This window comes from Tinamus guttatus, unplaced genomic scaffold, assembly GCF_059628265.1.
Source record: "Tinamus guttatus ecotype Peru unplaced genomic scaffold, ASM5962826v1 Tinamus_guttatus_pri_ptg000295l, whole genome shotgun sequence".
NCBI lineage: Eukaryota > Metazoa > Chordata > Aves > Tinamiformes > Tinamidae > Tinamus > Tinamus guttatus.
Window position 1 is genome coordinate 221,882 of NW_028288829.1, and position 14,719 is coordinate 236,600.

The 14,719-nt window shown below is 40.0% G+C and overlaps 1 protein-coding gene across 1 annotated transcript in view; it reads right to left on the bottom strand.

Moving 5' to 3' along the window:
• Positions 1-14,719, bottom strand: part of DGKQ (diacylglycerol kinase theta) — a 72,271-nt gene that overhangs the window by 24,725 nt on the left and 32,827 nt on the right. Inside the window, exons 6-8 of the mRNA XM_088527906.1 lie at positions 14,370-14,523; positions 12,061-12,129; positions 56-156 (exon numbers count right to left, since the gene is read on the bottom strand). Of these exons, the coding sequence (XP_088384032.1) occupies positions 56-156; positions 12,061-12,129; positions 14,370-14,523 (324 nt within the window). The remainder of the gene's footprint in view (positions 1-55; positions 157-12,060; positions 12,130-14,369; positions 14,524-14,719) is intronic.

A 14,719-nucleotide genomic window follows, 5' to 3' on the forward strand; every position in this document is an offset into this window, starting at 1 on the left:
AGTAATTCACCCCATTTATCACACTAGAATATTAGATCTTCACCAGATGTCTTACCACAACTTCTTCATTTTTTGCAATCCTTGGAACTGAAATCAGTCGAAATTGATTGCGTTTCACTGCATCATTCCCATCAAATATCTTTAATGTTTGTTTACCTGAATGAAAACAATTATTGTATTTCAATAACACACCCCTCAAATCATGAAGCTGCCTGAACAGGAGATGCATAATGGAAGTATTAAAAATCTACTTTTAACCTGCTGAGAACTGCTTTTTCGTCACAAAATTTGAAGCTGATTATTTTTATTTTTGTTTTGTCACCATTCGCTAAAAACAGAGATACACTCTGTTGGGTAAACAGCAAACAATATTTCACATAATCAAGGCTTTATCCTAGGTTTTCATCCAAGACTATATCACCTTTCTGCTTTCATTTATTCACTCTCACCGATCAAGAATACATTTTTTATTGACCAACTCAGCAACATGCAAACTAAAAGGTCTCCCAAAGCACTGCCTCTTCTGACAGTATCTTAGTGAAGAAAGTCCTGAAGGAGCTGGTGAACTGTACAGACAAGAGGAAATATAGGGACAATAGAAAAATATAAAATAAGAGAACAGGAGCAAAAAAGAACAGGAGGAGGTATAGCAGCTTAAGAACTACAACCTTTTTCCGTGGATTTTTTCTTCCTTTTGCTAAAGCCTTAGTAAGTCCATGATCAAACAACTGAGTGTAGTTTGTTGCATAGATGTCTCTGATAGGGCAAGAAGTCAAAACTTTCAGATTCATCTTTCTGCAGAGGTGAGTTAAGACTCACTTAATCTCAAGCTCCTTCTGTTTTATGACACTATTTTACTTTCATTTTAATGAGTCTTCTAAATGTAACGGCAAAGCTTAACCAAATTCTAGCAGAATGCATAGTTTTTAAGAGGTTTTAAATACAGATGAAAGCATCACCTAATAAGTATGTCCTTACCCCAAAAAGAAATGCATTAAGTTAATCAAGAGCAAGTAAGAGTGTGCAACAGGAGAAAAGTTTTACCCCTTTCTGACCCCATCTCTGTGAAGAAAACTGATGCAAATTTACTTCTGCAAGTTCCTTCATGTACTCCCCAGACAGCACGTAAGAGATCACAGACTTGCCTATTTTCACAGAAAGAATTTGCCTTTTTATTTTTTAGATGTTATATCGAAATTATTAACAAGTAATTCTTTGTACGGTGCAATGTTAGAGCATGATCTCACAATAAATCTATATCCTTGCATTCAGGATAAAATCCTAAAATCACTAAAAGCCTATATCCTTGCATTCAGGATAAAATCCTAAAATCACTAAAAGCTAATCAGTTACTCGAAATGCTACAAGCCTTAGCTGAATGCTGCAGCGTGCACCCAAAGCATTTACCATGCAGTCTGTTAATGTGCTTTACAAATACACGTACACATCACACAATGGAGTCCATTCTCACCTTCCACTTCCACTCTGGACATACCTCATAGCACACCAGAAAGCTCTCAGATAATATGAGCATTTAGGCTCGAAGAATTGCATTAGCTAAATGTCATTTGCCATAGAAGAATTAAAAAGGGCAGCTGGCACTGAAAGAGCACGATAAAAATTAAAGAGAGGAGTGCAGACAAAGATAAGACTCCAAGCTAGAAACACCTATGTTACTGGGTATCTCTGCAGTGTAGTGATAGACTATTACAAAAGGCTGTAGAAAATAACTGCTTTTTATGGGAACTTCAATGACTCTCTCCAGGCCTTGAGCCGCATGAAACTCAGATATATGTCCAATAGATCAACTCCTATTTCACTGTATATTGCTAGAGACCCCCTTCCTGGGCAAAGGGGCAGGAAAAGAGAACTCTTCACCCTAGAAACACCCAATTTTTAGACACTCTGCAGTTGAAGATCTCGCAACCCTGCTCCAGGCATGGCTGATACTCTAAGTTGGTAACTGATGTAGAACACAGTGGTTGTTTTGGGAAGAAAATTATATTAATTGCCCGCATATCTCTAACGACAGAGCATATATGAGCAATATATGAGAGATGAATCCGTACAATTATTTCTTTACATGGTATATATGTTTATTTTCCAAAGAAAAATCAGGATGAAACTCAGCATACAGAATACACTGCAAAGGAAACCGATTTGTGAGCACTCTGCAGTTGCAGCAGGTGATTGTGCCATTTCACAAAACTGTTTTCCTTCCTGTTCAGTTTTAAGCTGCATATGATTTCACTTTTTTGTTAATGAAACTTGATTTCTGTTCAAATGACTTGACTGTTGAAAACAGGCAAGTTGAAGCCTGTTCTGCTCACCTGCAATTAAACTCATCTACACAACATCTTCTTACATCTAAACTCATTCCAACTTGAAAGATTTTTTCTTTATGAATGAAATCAAAAATTCACAATGAGATGAAAAAGAGGAAAGAAAATGCTGAAAATTCTTAAGACATTAGTGAAAGGAATAACCTGAAGTGTATCCAAGATGTGAAAGCATGCATTTATGGAACTTTGATAAACCATGAATAAGGGTAAAACAGCACTTTGAGACTTAGAAAAAAAACAAAATGAGGCAGAAGGGGCCCCATCTCACACATATTCACACAAATACGGAAATGCAGAATTACAGGACAAGCCCTCACATCTTTCCTGGGAAATCGGTATGACGGGGTCCTCCTCTGACATCCTTGTGCACTAGGGCATGCATCAAGGGACACAAAGAGCAGGAATCAGAGGTCTGTGTGCAGTTGCAGGGATACAGTCCCTTTAGGATCATGGAGACATGGTGGGATAGCCCATGCAACTGGAGTGCTCCCATGGATGGATACAGGGTTTCAGGAAAGGCAGCCTTCATCACAACAGGCAGGAAAACAAGCAAATAAGGAGCTCCTGGCTAAACATAAAAAGGAGGAGGGAGAAGTACAAGAGGTGGAAGCAGGGCGAGGTAACCCAAGAGGAATACAGAGACACATCTGATCGAGCGGGGATAGGGCTTGTCAAAGGAAAAGCCACCTGGAGTTGATGGCAAGGACACGAAGGGCACTGCCACTGCAAGGCCACCCTTGATAAGCTTTGAGAGGTCACGGGGATCAGGGGAGATTCCCAAGGACTGGGAGGAAGCCAATGTCACTCCCATCTTTGAGAAGGAGGATCCAGAAAACTCCTGGCCAGTCATCTCCACCTTGATTGTAGGGAAGATGGTAGGAGAAAATCCTCTTTACTTACAGAGATGGTAAAGCAAACGGGAGTAGTTAGCATGGATTTATGAAGGTGAAATTTTACCTGAACAACCTGCTTTCTGCAGTGAGATGACTGGCCTGGTGGATGAAAGGAGAGCACTTGAGCAAGGCTTTTGATACTGCCTCTTGAAACGGCCTCATAGACAAACGGAGGCAAGCGCAGGCTACGAAGACAGTGTGGCAGGCTGAGAAGTGACTGAAGTGCCAGGCTCAGAAAGAAAGCTCCAACAAAAAAAAACATGTGGAGACCAGACACTAGTGGCAGTGTTAGAGGTCAATATGGGGAAAAATCCTGCTTAACGGGATAGAAAATATCAAGTTTGCAGCTGGTGCAAAACTGGGGGAATGATGGATAAACCCAGCAGTTATGCTGTCATTCAGAGGAACCTTGACAGGCTGAAAAAATTGGCATCAAGTTTGTTATCAAGTTTAAGTAGGGCCTTGTACCTGGAGAGGAATAACCAGGACAGGCTAGATGGAAACCCGATGGAAAAGAGGTATGCAGGGAAGGCTCTGGGGTTGCTGGTGGGCAAGCTAACCCTCAGCTAGCAGTGTCATCACATCCTGGGCTGCACCAGGGGCCAAACTCTTCCAGTGACAGGACGAGGGGTAATGGGTGCAAGCTGAAACACAGGCAGTTCCATCTCCATGTGAGGAAGAACTTCTTTCCTGTGAGGATGACAGAGCCCTGGAACAGGCTGCCCAGAAAGGCTGTGGAGTCTCCTTCTCTGGAGATCTTCCAAACCCGCCTGGATGCCACCCTGTGCCACGTGCTCTGGGTGTCCCTGCTGGAGCAGGGGGTTGGACTAGATGATCTCTAGAGGTCCCTGCTCAACCTCAACCATTCTGTGATTCTGTGAACACTGCTAGCAGGTCCTGAAAGGCAATCCTTCCCCTCCAGGCAGCCCGGATGAGGACAACACTTGCAGTGTTGTGGCCAGTGCTGGCTTTCCCAGTACAAGAGACATAACCGTGTGAGTGCAGGTAAGGCTCATTATCCAAGAGTATAAATATATAGTGAAGGGGGAGGAGGGTTAAGGGAGAACAGACAAGATGCAGTGGGTACAAAGTGAAATATGAAGATTCCTGTTTCAATTTCATATTTCAAAGAAATACAAAGAAATTCCATTTAGACGATTTTTTTTTTTTTTTTTTTTTACTGTAAGGACAAATGCTAGAGCAGATCATGCAGAAAGACTGTGGAGTCTCCATCCTTTGTGATACCTCAAAGCCCAAATGGACACAGCCTGGAGCAGCCTACTCCAGATGACCCTGCATGAGGAAGGGGGCTGGGCCGAGGATCTCCAGTGTCAACTCTTCTGTGAATCTGTGAATTCATGCCATTGGAAATGCAGAAAGAGAAGCAAACAGAGCAAATTTGAAGTGAAAGCAGGAAGAAAAACTACTAGAATTCTTTAAAAAAATACATAAAAGAAATAAATTTTAAAAGTTCCTCCCATTCCAAACAAGACCTTCCACATCTCATATCTCTATGCTCTTCATTTTGCAGGTTTACCTCCATTTCCTGTCAAGAAGAAAGAGTACTGGAAGCAGATCCTCAAGAATATTACTTAAGCACAATTTTAATATTAGTTAATTGAAACCCCCAGAACATATGTTTAAGAAAAATTACCACACCTCTTCCAGCTGCAACATACGCTCTGAGAGCAGGGGAGGGAAAGTTATTTCACTGAAGAAGCTGGCTTGGGATATATATATGTGATATGATACATTGGGAGTCTTTACATCTTTCTATGTGAAAGTAATAAAACCACATGGCTTTGGCTTTTTTATTTTTCGGTTGCCAAGTTAATGGTTTCTGTCACTAATATATCTCATCTCAATGTGAGGCATATTTAAATACTCTCAATTTTCACCTTTAATTAACCCTATAGCTATTACATTGAGACAATGGCAAAGATTCATCACTTTTTAATAGTCAAAAATCGATCCACTCTTTTAAGCTCTCATGAATTAAGAAAAAGTAAGAAAAAGTGAAATTGTTTTAGAAACATATTTCTGGAGCAATGGTCTGCACTGTGATCACAGACAAACTTTAATTATAAGACCCTTGTGTCTCTTCTGTGTTTTGACTATGCCACGGGTGACCTTTTTCAGGTCTAATATGATTTGAGAAAACACAGCAAGCACGCAAGTTCCTGACAGTACAACCCACCTTCTGAGTACATAACTTCACATAATATTATTAAGATCTCTGTTTTCTCTAGCGAGCAGACAATCATCTGAGAACAAAAAACATTCATCTGAGTTTTTGTACGTGTTTTCCTTTGAACTGCCTTTTTTAGTCTGCTGTTTTTAGATCCTAGATGGCCAGACAGAATCCATAGCAATTCTAAATGGAAATTACTGATGAGCTCTCCAGTTATGAGCAGGCACAGGAAGATGTGAAGAGCTGGGTCAACTCTTAAACCATTCTCCAAGATTGAGATCTATAAAATGGGTAGAAGCACCCTACAATCAAGTATATTCCTTAAGCTGGATATACCAGTTTATTCATTATTCTATACCAGTATTTTCAATTTGGTTTATCTTAAGGTAATATGGCTAATCTTCATATAAAATAATGTAATTTACGCAGTGAGTAATCACAATGAACATAGTTTTGCCACTGCTTTACTAGGGTCACTGAATAAATCTTTTAATACAATCTGATCAAAGATGGCTTTCTTGCACATCAGCTTGTGGGACACACTAACAAAAGAAACAACCAACTCCTTATTTGACCACAAACCTTCATTTGGAAAAATGACGACTTGATTTATGTAACTTTGGAAAAGAAGTTCAACAAAGATCACTTTCAAGGTCAGATAAAGTTCTTGCTCTTTCTTGTTCTGACTTTTAACTATTAGAGAATGAGCTAATTATAGAAGGGAAGTCTACGCACTTGGTATAAAAACACTTGCTAAAATGGAACAGATGCACATACCAGATTTTCCTATTTAAAGGAGTTACTGCTTGTTTTTTATAATAATATTTCACTGAAGACTATCTCCTGTCTTAGAACTTTTCCTATCACCTCAGACTGCACAGTATGAGAGCTTTCTCCTGAAAAGTGTTACTTCTTTCAAGGAAGTCGAAGTTAAAGAAAAAAATGCTTTTCGTGTTTATGATTTTCAAAGCTTATGATTTTCAAGGCGAGTACAACTACAGAAAGGTAAAAAACATTTGGTGATTCCAAAGCACATGGCCTTTGACTTCAAAAATCACAGAGGCAGCACATGACTTACGAAAAAAGTCTTATTTATGGCCTGTGATAAAATGACAGTTTTTCCCGTTTTAACAAAATAGAAACTGCACTGAATCTTTTTGGCTAGAGAAAAATAAAAAGAAAACAGAAGAAGAAGTAACTGTGAGCAAGGACCAGCAAAGAGAAGTCAAGATGATTTCTCAACCTCGTTACCTGATCTTGGAAGGCTTCTGAAAAGGTCACCCTGAACCACGTGAGAAGATGAATAAAAGGCTTTCTCCCAAACCTGTGGTAAGCAGCTACCTGGAGTGGAGCACTAACTTGGAGGAGATCGGTTCTACACATACGGGCTGTGAAAGATCCTTATAAACCTCGCTCAGAGATGGCTTTCTTACAACAGGTGCCTTCCGTGGGAGGACGGGGCTCTATCACTTTCTCTCTGCTGGGTTAGACTGGCACATGGGGAGGCAGATGGTTCTTGTGCCGATGCCAGAAGACAACCATGCAGCAGAGATGCTCCTGGGTCAAAGGCTGGACTTCCCTTTTCTCCCAACTGCCAACTGAATGGCATCCCTGTGTGCCAACAACACATAGCCAGAAGGTCTGTTAAGCTGAAAACAGAGCTCCTGAAATGTTTCTGTAGACATTTCCAGCGGGCGGCCAGGGAGAAACTGTACCTAAAAGCATCAAGACTAGCAAGATCTTCAACAGTGACAACCCAGCCAGAAACAAGCACAAAATCAGAAACCACATGTCTGTTTTTGGAAGACACCTATGGAGAACAGAATAAACTCCCCATAATGCAGGAGGAAACAGCCAGTGACCTGCTACTCCACCTGGACACTCACAAGTCTATGAGACCAGGTGGGACCACCTAAGGGTTGTGAGGGAGCTGGCAGAAGCGCTCACCAAGCTGCTCTCCTCCATCTACCAGCGGTTGTGGTCAACAGGGAAGGTCCCAGATGACTGGACACTGGCTAGTGTGACAACCATCTACAAGATGGGTCGTATGGAGGATTCAGGGAACTATAGGCCTTCGGTATCAGGGAAGGTTATGGAGAAGATCATCTTGAGGGTGATCACACAGCCCGTGTGCGATAACCATGGCCAAGAGCCGGGTCCCGCACTGGCGTCACAAGCACCCCATGCAGCGCGACCGGCTGGAGAGCTGGGGGCAGAGAAGGCTCTGGGGGTGCTGGTGGACACGAGCCAGCAGCGCCCAGGGGGCCGAGGAGGCCGAGGGCTTCCCGGCTGGTGTCAGAACAGCGTGGCCAGCAGGAGCGGGAGCAGGGCAGGGACGGCCCTCGGGGAAGGACAGCGAAGCCGGTGCAGGGGCTGGAGCGCAGAGCTGCGAGGGGCGGCTGCGGGAGCCGGGTTATTTAGTGGGCACAGGAGGAGGCTCCGGGGAGACCTGATCGCTCTCTGCAGCCACCTGAAAGGAGGCTGCAATGAGGCAGGGTCGGGCTCTTCTCCACAGTAACTACCCACAGGACAGGAGGAAATGGCCTCACGTTGTGCCAGGGAGGTTCAGCTGGGGGGGTTCAGGGAGGAATTTCTACATGGAAAGAGCGGTGAAGCCTTGGAACAGGCTGCCCAGGGAGGTGCTGGGGTCAGCGTCCCTTGGCAGTGCTCAGAAAACGTGTAGATGAGACACTAGGGGATTGGATTAGCAGGCTGGACTCAATGATTTTGAAGGTCTTTTTTCAACCATAATGATTGTATGATTCTGTGTCAGTTTCGAGGACTCTTAAAAACCCATGGTTGATTTTTTAACCTGATAAATCTCATTATAAGGACTCTTGAAGCATGGGAATAAATCTTCTTTAATAATATTTGCTTACACATCTCCATTGCTTTCTGGTAATGATGCTACAGAAGTACTGGCAGATTTTTCAATTTTCTCTTTCTGTTCAAAGATATTTGCCAGAAGACCTCTTAAATCTTTGGAAGGAATTAAAAAAAAAGTGTTCAACTTCCTCAAAATATGCATTTTAAGTAATAAATGCTTGGACTAGCAGTTGAGAAGAAAAATAGATTTAGCAAACAAGACGGAAGGCAGACTGAAAGGGAGACTAATGAAACAGGCAGCAACACTAGGGATAAGTGTTGTTCTTGGGAAGAGAATTGGAAATGAAAATCTGGAGGAAAAAATAGTACAAAGCAATGAGAAGCGAAATTAATAGTGGACTATATCAAGTTTCAGAAAAGGCACACAAAGGCCAAAAGGAGAAGGAGTAGAAAGGAAGATATGTGCAACAGGGAGAAAGTGGATAAAAAGGCGCACATGATTTTTCTAAGCACTATTTTTAGTCACAGGCAATTCACCCAACTAAAGGAAATATACAACCCAAGTACCCAGTTCATTCAACACAATCCTATGCAATATTATTTTTCAAAATATCTTCAAAAGGCAGGACACAAACCGTCTTAGGGAAAAAACAGCTTGTAGTATGACTCATTTTAGTAGTGGAAAGGAGTATCTCTTGAAGACTAAATACCTAAAAATATTAAGCTTCTTCAGTGAGGAAAAGAAGGTGAGGATGCAGAGAAACAACATCCCTGAACTGCTACCAATGATGGACAAGCCTCAAAACAAATAAATGCCTGAATTCAGACATGAATGTACAAATAGCTAAATGCCCTGACCTTTTGCTGATTCATAGCAAGCAATCAGAGACAAAATGTAATATCTTTTCAGGATCCCTTCAGTGACAAGCAGTTAACACCTCTTAATGACCCATTTTGTGGTTCAAGAGCTGTTGAGATTGGTCATCCGAGATTTACTTGTTGAATGTACTCAACAAACCATCATCTTTTTGCCCAGTAAAGCTTCATATCACAATGAAATAACAGCAATAATTTATAAAAGTTTGCCTTTGACTTCTTGAGCTTGGCAGAACACTTTTGCAGTTGTATTTCAGCTGAGAATAAATGAATCCTGTCTCCAGGAAAAGGAATATAGATGTGTTGTCTGAAACCTATTCAGCATCCCACCTCCGAAAGCACAGGAACCGCTGAAGGAGAGCCAGAAATCAGACCCAAAGCACTGCTTTCAATCCCCTGTCCCCCACACCTACCTGAATTCTGTCAATAACAGAACAGTTTTACCATTTATACCTTCCCAGTAAGATGGAGAAGCAATTACTTTAGTATGAAAAGTGGCCTTGGGGGCTTCTCTCCCCAAGCAAGACAAATAACCACACTGTAATATGGTCATCTGACACAGTGTTTATCCTACTAGTTCCATATCCATAATGTTCCATTCTCCTCAAGTTAAGTTACTGCCTGCATAGACAAAACCCTTAGGAGCTGGCTTCGGTTCCCAGGGATAAGGATTCACAATCCTTTTCCAAATTTGCTCATAGTTTTTTTTCTTTCTCTCTCTCTTTTTTTTTTTTTTTTTTCATTTGTTAAATCAATCATCTCAGAAGTAAAAAAAATGCAGGGTTGTTTTTAAGGTCATTTTATACTTTTGACTTCATTATCTTGTTATGCCAATTTTCATGGTTGACCAACACAACATATCTAAGCTCTCAAGCCTAAAGGTTTGAAATTATCTTTCTATTTCACGCAACAATCGTATTAAAGAGCAAGAACAACAACAGAAAAAAAGAGACCAGAAGCTGCTAATTTAAACTTTTTTCTATTATTATTCTACAGAGTTTCCACTCCCATTTGTTTCTTTCTTAAACTAAGTTTGACATCTGCTTGCAAGCCAGGATTATCCAATTTATTCTGAGTTATTTTCACTGTTTTTAAAGATTTAAATCAGTAACACCTGGAGAGCTGGAATTAAGGAAAACCTATAACCTTCTAGAATATTACTCACTCTTGAAGTAAAATGTGGTAACATCCCGAAAAGATGAGGCAAAGATACCAACGCAACACACACAAGTTATTAATAGCTTGTTCTTCACCTGTGTTACCTAAATGGTATTATCTAGAAATAGACAAAAGAGGGTGCTATGGTGAGGCCTCTGCCATGTTTAATGTTAAATTACAGACACACACACAAAGGAGCATGGAGAGCTCTGGGCCCTCTTGGTCCAAGGGTGGCACCTCAGAGACTGAGAGGGAATTGCTGTCCAAACGGTAATGGACTCATGGAAGCAGGAGAATTTGGGGGCGATACAAAACTTACTCTGTTTAAGGAGAAGGTACCCTTAAACATAGCAACTCCTATGTTTAGGGAGAAGACCAGAGTTGGGATAGAGTGGGGATAAAGGTGGCTTGGGGAGAAGTTTCAGTATCATTATATTTAACGGAGAAGTAGTTATTGTCCCCACGCCGCCGCCGCCACCTGTCCAATATAACCTTATAAAATATGCCATCTATTTGTGCTTTTTCCAGTTTGCTGAGGGACAGTAGACAGGAACAAAAGGCAAATTCGAGTTTATTTGCAGTTGTGAATTTTAGCATCTTTTTCTTTCTTCTCTTGGAAAGGATGTCTAAAGCTGAACAGTCCTGCATGAGTACTTTTTACCATTTACAATTAAATTATCTAGATAACAAGATCTAGATTTTCTGCCTTTTGATGATCATAAGTAAAGGAATTAGCCCTGGCTGATAAGGACAAAAGCCCTGACATTCAACTACTTATGTCACATAAAAGGCTAATAAAGAAGGTGAAAGTTTCTTAGAAAAACACAGTAACTCAGTGTCTCGTTCCTGTAATAAGAAGCATGGTGGTCCATCAAAACTTATTTATATTCAATATAACTTTTTTTATTATTATTTAAACCAGAACTGGCAGAACAGGATTTTCACTATTCTATTTCAATCAATAGAATATTGATTTTGAAAGCACTCTTTGCTAAAAGGAAACAAGCAAACAGGTCACATTCATTGTTTTACAATTTCTGTTTTCAGAATCATTCACATAACTACATGATGCGGAAAATATCATATTTTTCTAGTTTCTAATAAGTATATAGTTCAGGAGGTGGGTGTTTTCCCCCCTCAAAGTGAAGACTGAGTTAATTCTTCAGAAAAGGACAAGTATGGCTAATACAGGCATGAGAACTACATAAGGAGCAGCCAGCTGACCTCAATCCTGATGCACTGGTCCATGCCTGAGCAAAGCCAAAAATGCCCACGATGTCTTCAATAAGATTTGGACCAGACATCTTAAAGGAAAAAGACTTAGAAAAGACATTCTGCCTGCCTATTACACTCTTTTTTTTGTTTTCCTCCCTTCTTTTTTTTTTTTTCATCGTTAATACCATAATTTCTTTCTTCAATTATTTTTCCGAGAGAAATGTCTAACTGTAATTTATGAAGCATGCTCTTTTCCAAAACAATTTAGTGCAGTGGTACTGACCTGTAGAAAGAAGGTTTGGGGAAAGCCTTCTTCTGTGATGTGTTTGACAGGCTAATGAACAGACTGACACTTAACGCCAAAATAATCTACCAACAGGAAATAGAGATGAGAGAGTTGATAAGACCTTGATGTGCGATGGACCCAGACTCAGGATCCCAAACTGACACCTATCATTACAAGAATATTCATGTCCTATTTCATAAAGAAAAACAAATCAAAACTTTATGAATAAAGACCAGAATGGGTCAATATGGACTTAGAAAAAGAATTACTTACTTGAATCTGTAGAAGTTTGGACATCTTTTGTTGACCCTGGGGTTGACCCATCAAAATCATCATCTTCATCTGTGGAAAATAAACATTAAGAGCTCTTTTTAATTTGAATGAGATAAGAAAAAAAAAAGTTGTCATTTAAGTCTTTATAGAAGATTAACAAAGCAAAAAAAAGAATCCTATCACATCAGACAACGACACTCTTTTAGTTATTTTACGATAAAAATCCCTCCTTCAAAAACTGCATAAAACAAAAACCTGCAGAGTCATATAACCACAGTGAGCGCATATTAAAAAGCCTGGTAGATGTAAGCCAACCCAGCTAAAGATGCTCATGTTAAAAATGGTACCCATGCACTTCAGCCTCCTGCCCACCGAAGCTCCTGTATTTGTTTGGGAAGGACACAAAGCTTCCCCAAAACAAGCCTGGCATCACATCTGCCAAAACTCTGCCTTACAGGTGTGGGGTATGGGCAGGAAACTAACTCACAAAATAAGAAAAAAAAAGATCTGTAAAGAAAATCTTAAAGAGGGGGGAGATACTAGTAGAATCCAAAATCCTCCAAGAAGCAGAATTACAGCACGTTAGAGAGGGCATTTAGCAGGACTCAAGCTGATAACAGGTAATTTGCTGAATATGTGGGTAGTGCTTTAGTAGACTGTGAGAGACACTAATAATAGTGCCAAGGAATTTGAGTTTTTAAAGTATAAAAGAGTTGCATTGTTTTTCCTGCTACAGAGTGGCAGATTAAGCTTCTAAGTAGAGAGAAATGTAGACAATATGGTCTAAATGTCACAAACCTGCACAGTGCCAAGCACCATGACACCGAAGCTGTACCTTGATAAAGGTCATACACCACCACGACTTAAGGAAAAACAGAGAAAAGCCCCATACAAGGCAAGGCAGGCACTGGTTACTCAAAAAAACCCCAACTGACCAAAACAAAACCAAAACAGCCACCGAGATGGCAAGTGTCACAGGCAGCCATCCAGCCCAAAAGGATGCCGGTCACAGTGCATTAGGGTAGCAGAAAGAGTCCAAATCAAGTTACTGAATATTTCCCTTTCCCCTCACATCTGCTCCTAGCCATCAGTTAATTTCTGATTCGCTCTTCACTCTTTAATTTCAGAGGACACATTCCAAAAACAGGATTAAGCATTATGAGAAAATGAAAACATAATGAGAAAAGCCCTCTGCTTGAAAGAAAAACCTAGATAACATCAGAATAGACACCAGAATGAGACTTTTAAAAATAAACTGGGCTCAACTTCTGTTGACAATAAGATAAAATTATCTTGAAGAAAGATTTGGGAAATTTTCTAACATGTAACAATAATTAATCCAGATTGTATATTTCTGGTATTTATCATGTTGGAAGTATCAAAACCATGTTGACTTTCAAGCATCTGTTTTATTTCTCTAGCCATTGCTACCTCTCCTCTCCAGCAAAGAAGTTTAAGAAGAGATCAAAAACATTAGAAAAAAAGATCAACCAATAAGCAAAGGAAACAAGATCTCCTCTCCCTTGCAGGCTTTTCTAGGCCCTTAGGTATATCTGCAATAGGCATATTATAACATTTAATTTCCAAGACCTACCTTACCCAGATTTTCCTCATAAATTTACGCACAGAGAAAAGCTTTACAAGACCATGATGGTCAAAATGTAAAGGGAAAGTTATTTCAGCTACTTTAAGAAGCAATAGCAGAAGACTTGCTGGGCCAACCTGTACTCTAGATGGCAGTACAATGTTACGTTGATAAATGAATGATTTCCCTTCAGCACAGAAATCCTGAAAGGGCAAACGCTCAAACAAGGAAATAGAAGTATTTTTTACACAGGATATCCCAAACAAAAGGCAGCATGCATATCAGCAAGCATAGTAAACTGTTCACAAGTTTTAACTCCAGGTTTCTTGGAAAGAAACCCTAAAAATCAAGCTATATGTCTTCATATATCTTGATTATATATATATATATATCTTGAAATATATATTACATATATAAGTATATATATATTTTATATGAAGATATATATGTATATATTGATTTAAAATACATATATGCTTTGGTAGCAAGCATACACACACACACATTCCCCAGAAGCAAAGCTTTCAAATCTGCCCTGAAAACAATAAAGTTGAAGAATTCTGAGCAGTCTGCATTTAGAATCTACATCCTGTCCTAACCAGAATTAGCGAAAGGTGACAGTACATCCTCAAAAGACAATGCAAAATTAGCATTTTTCAGTGAAATATAACCCTAGGTTAAACACACTCAGCAATTAGTAGCAATCAGCTACAAAAGCTTTTACCTGGTTCTGCTTGCAAGTTCTCTGATATACGAAAGCAATGCAGTTTGCTGAAGTTGCGAGAATATAATCGCACGCAGTTTGGAGGAAGAATCATATTCCTTAATCTTCCAAAAGTACATTGTGGTGTGACAATTACGTAGCAAGCAGCATGTGCCTATGAACAGAAGCACACGGGTTAAGCATGTTTCAAAACACCAAGAAAATTAAAACATTTGTAACACAATATGCACTGTTACTGAAAAAAAAAATCAGCCTGGAATACTTAGTCACCTAGAAATCACTTAAGTTTCAGTGAGCTATGCGAGCCATTTTCACACCAAATTTTAATTGGTTCCGTTAGGCTTTTATGA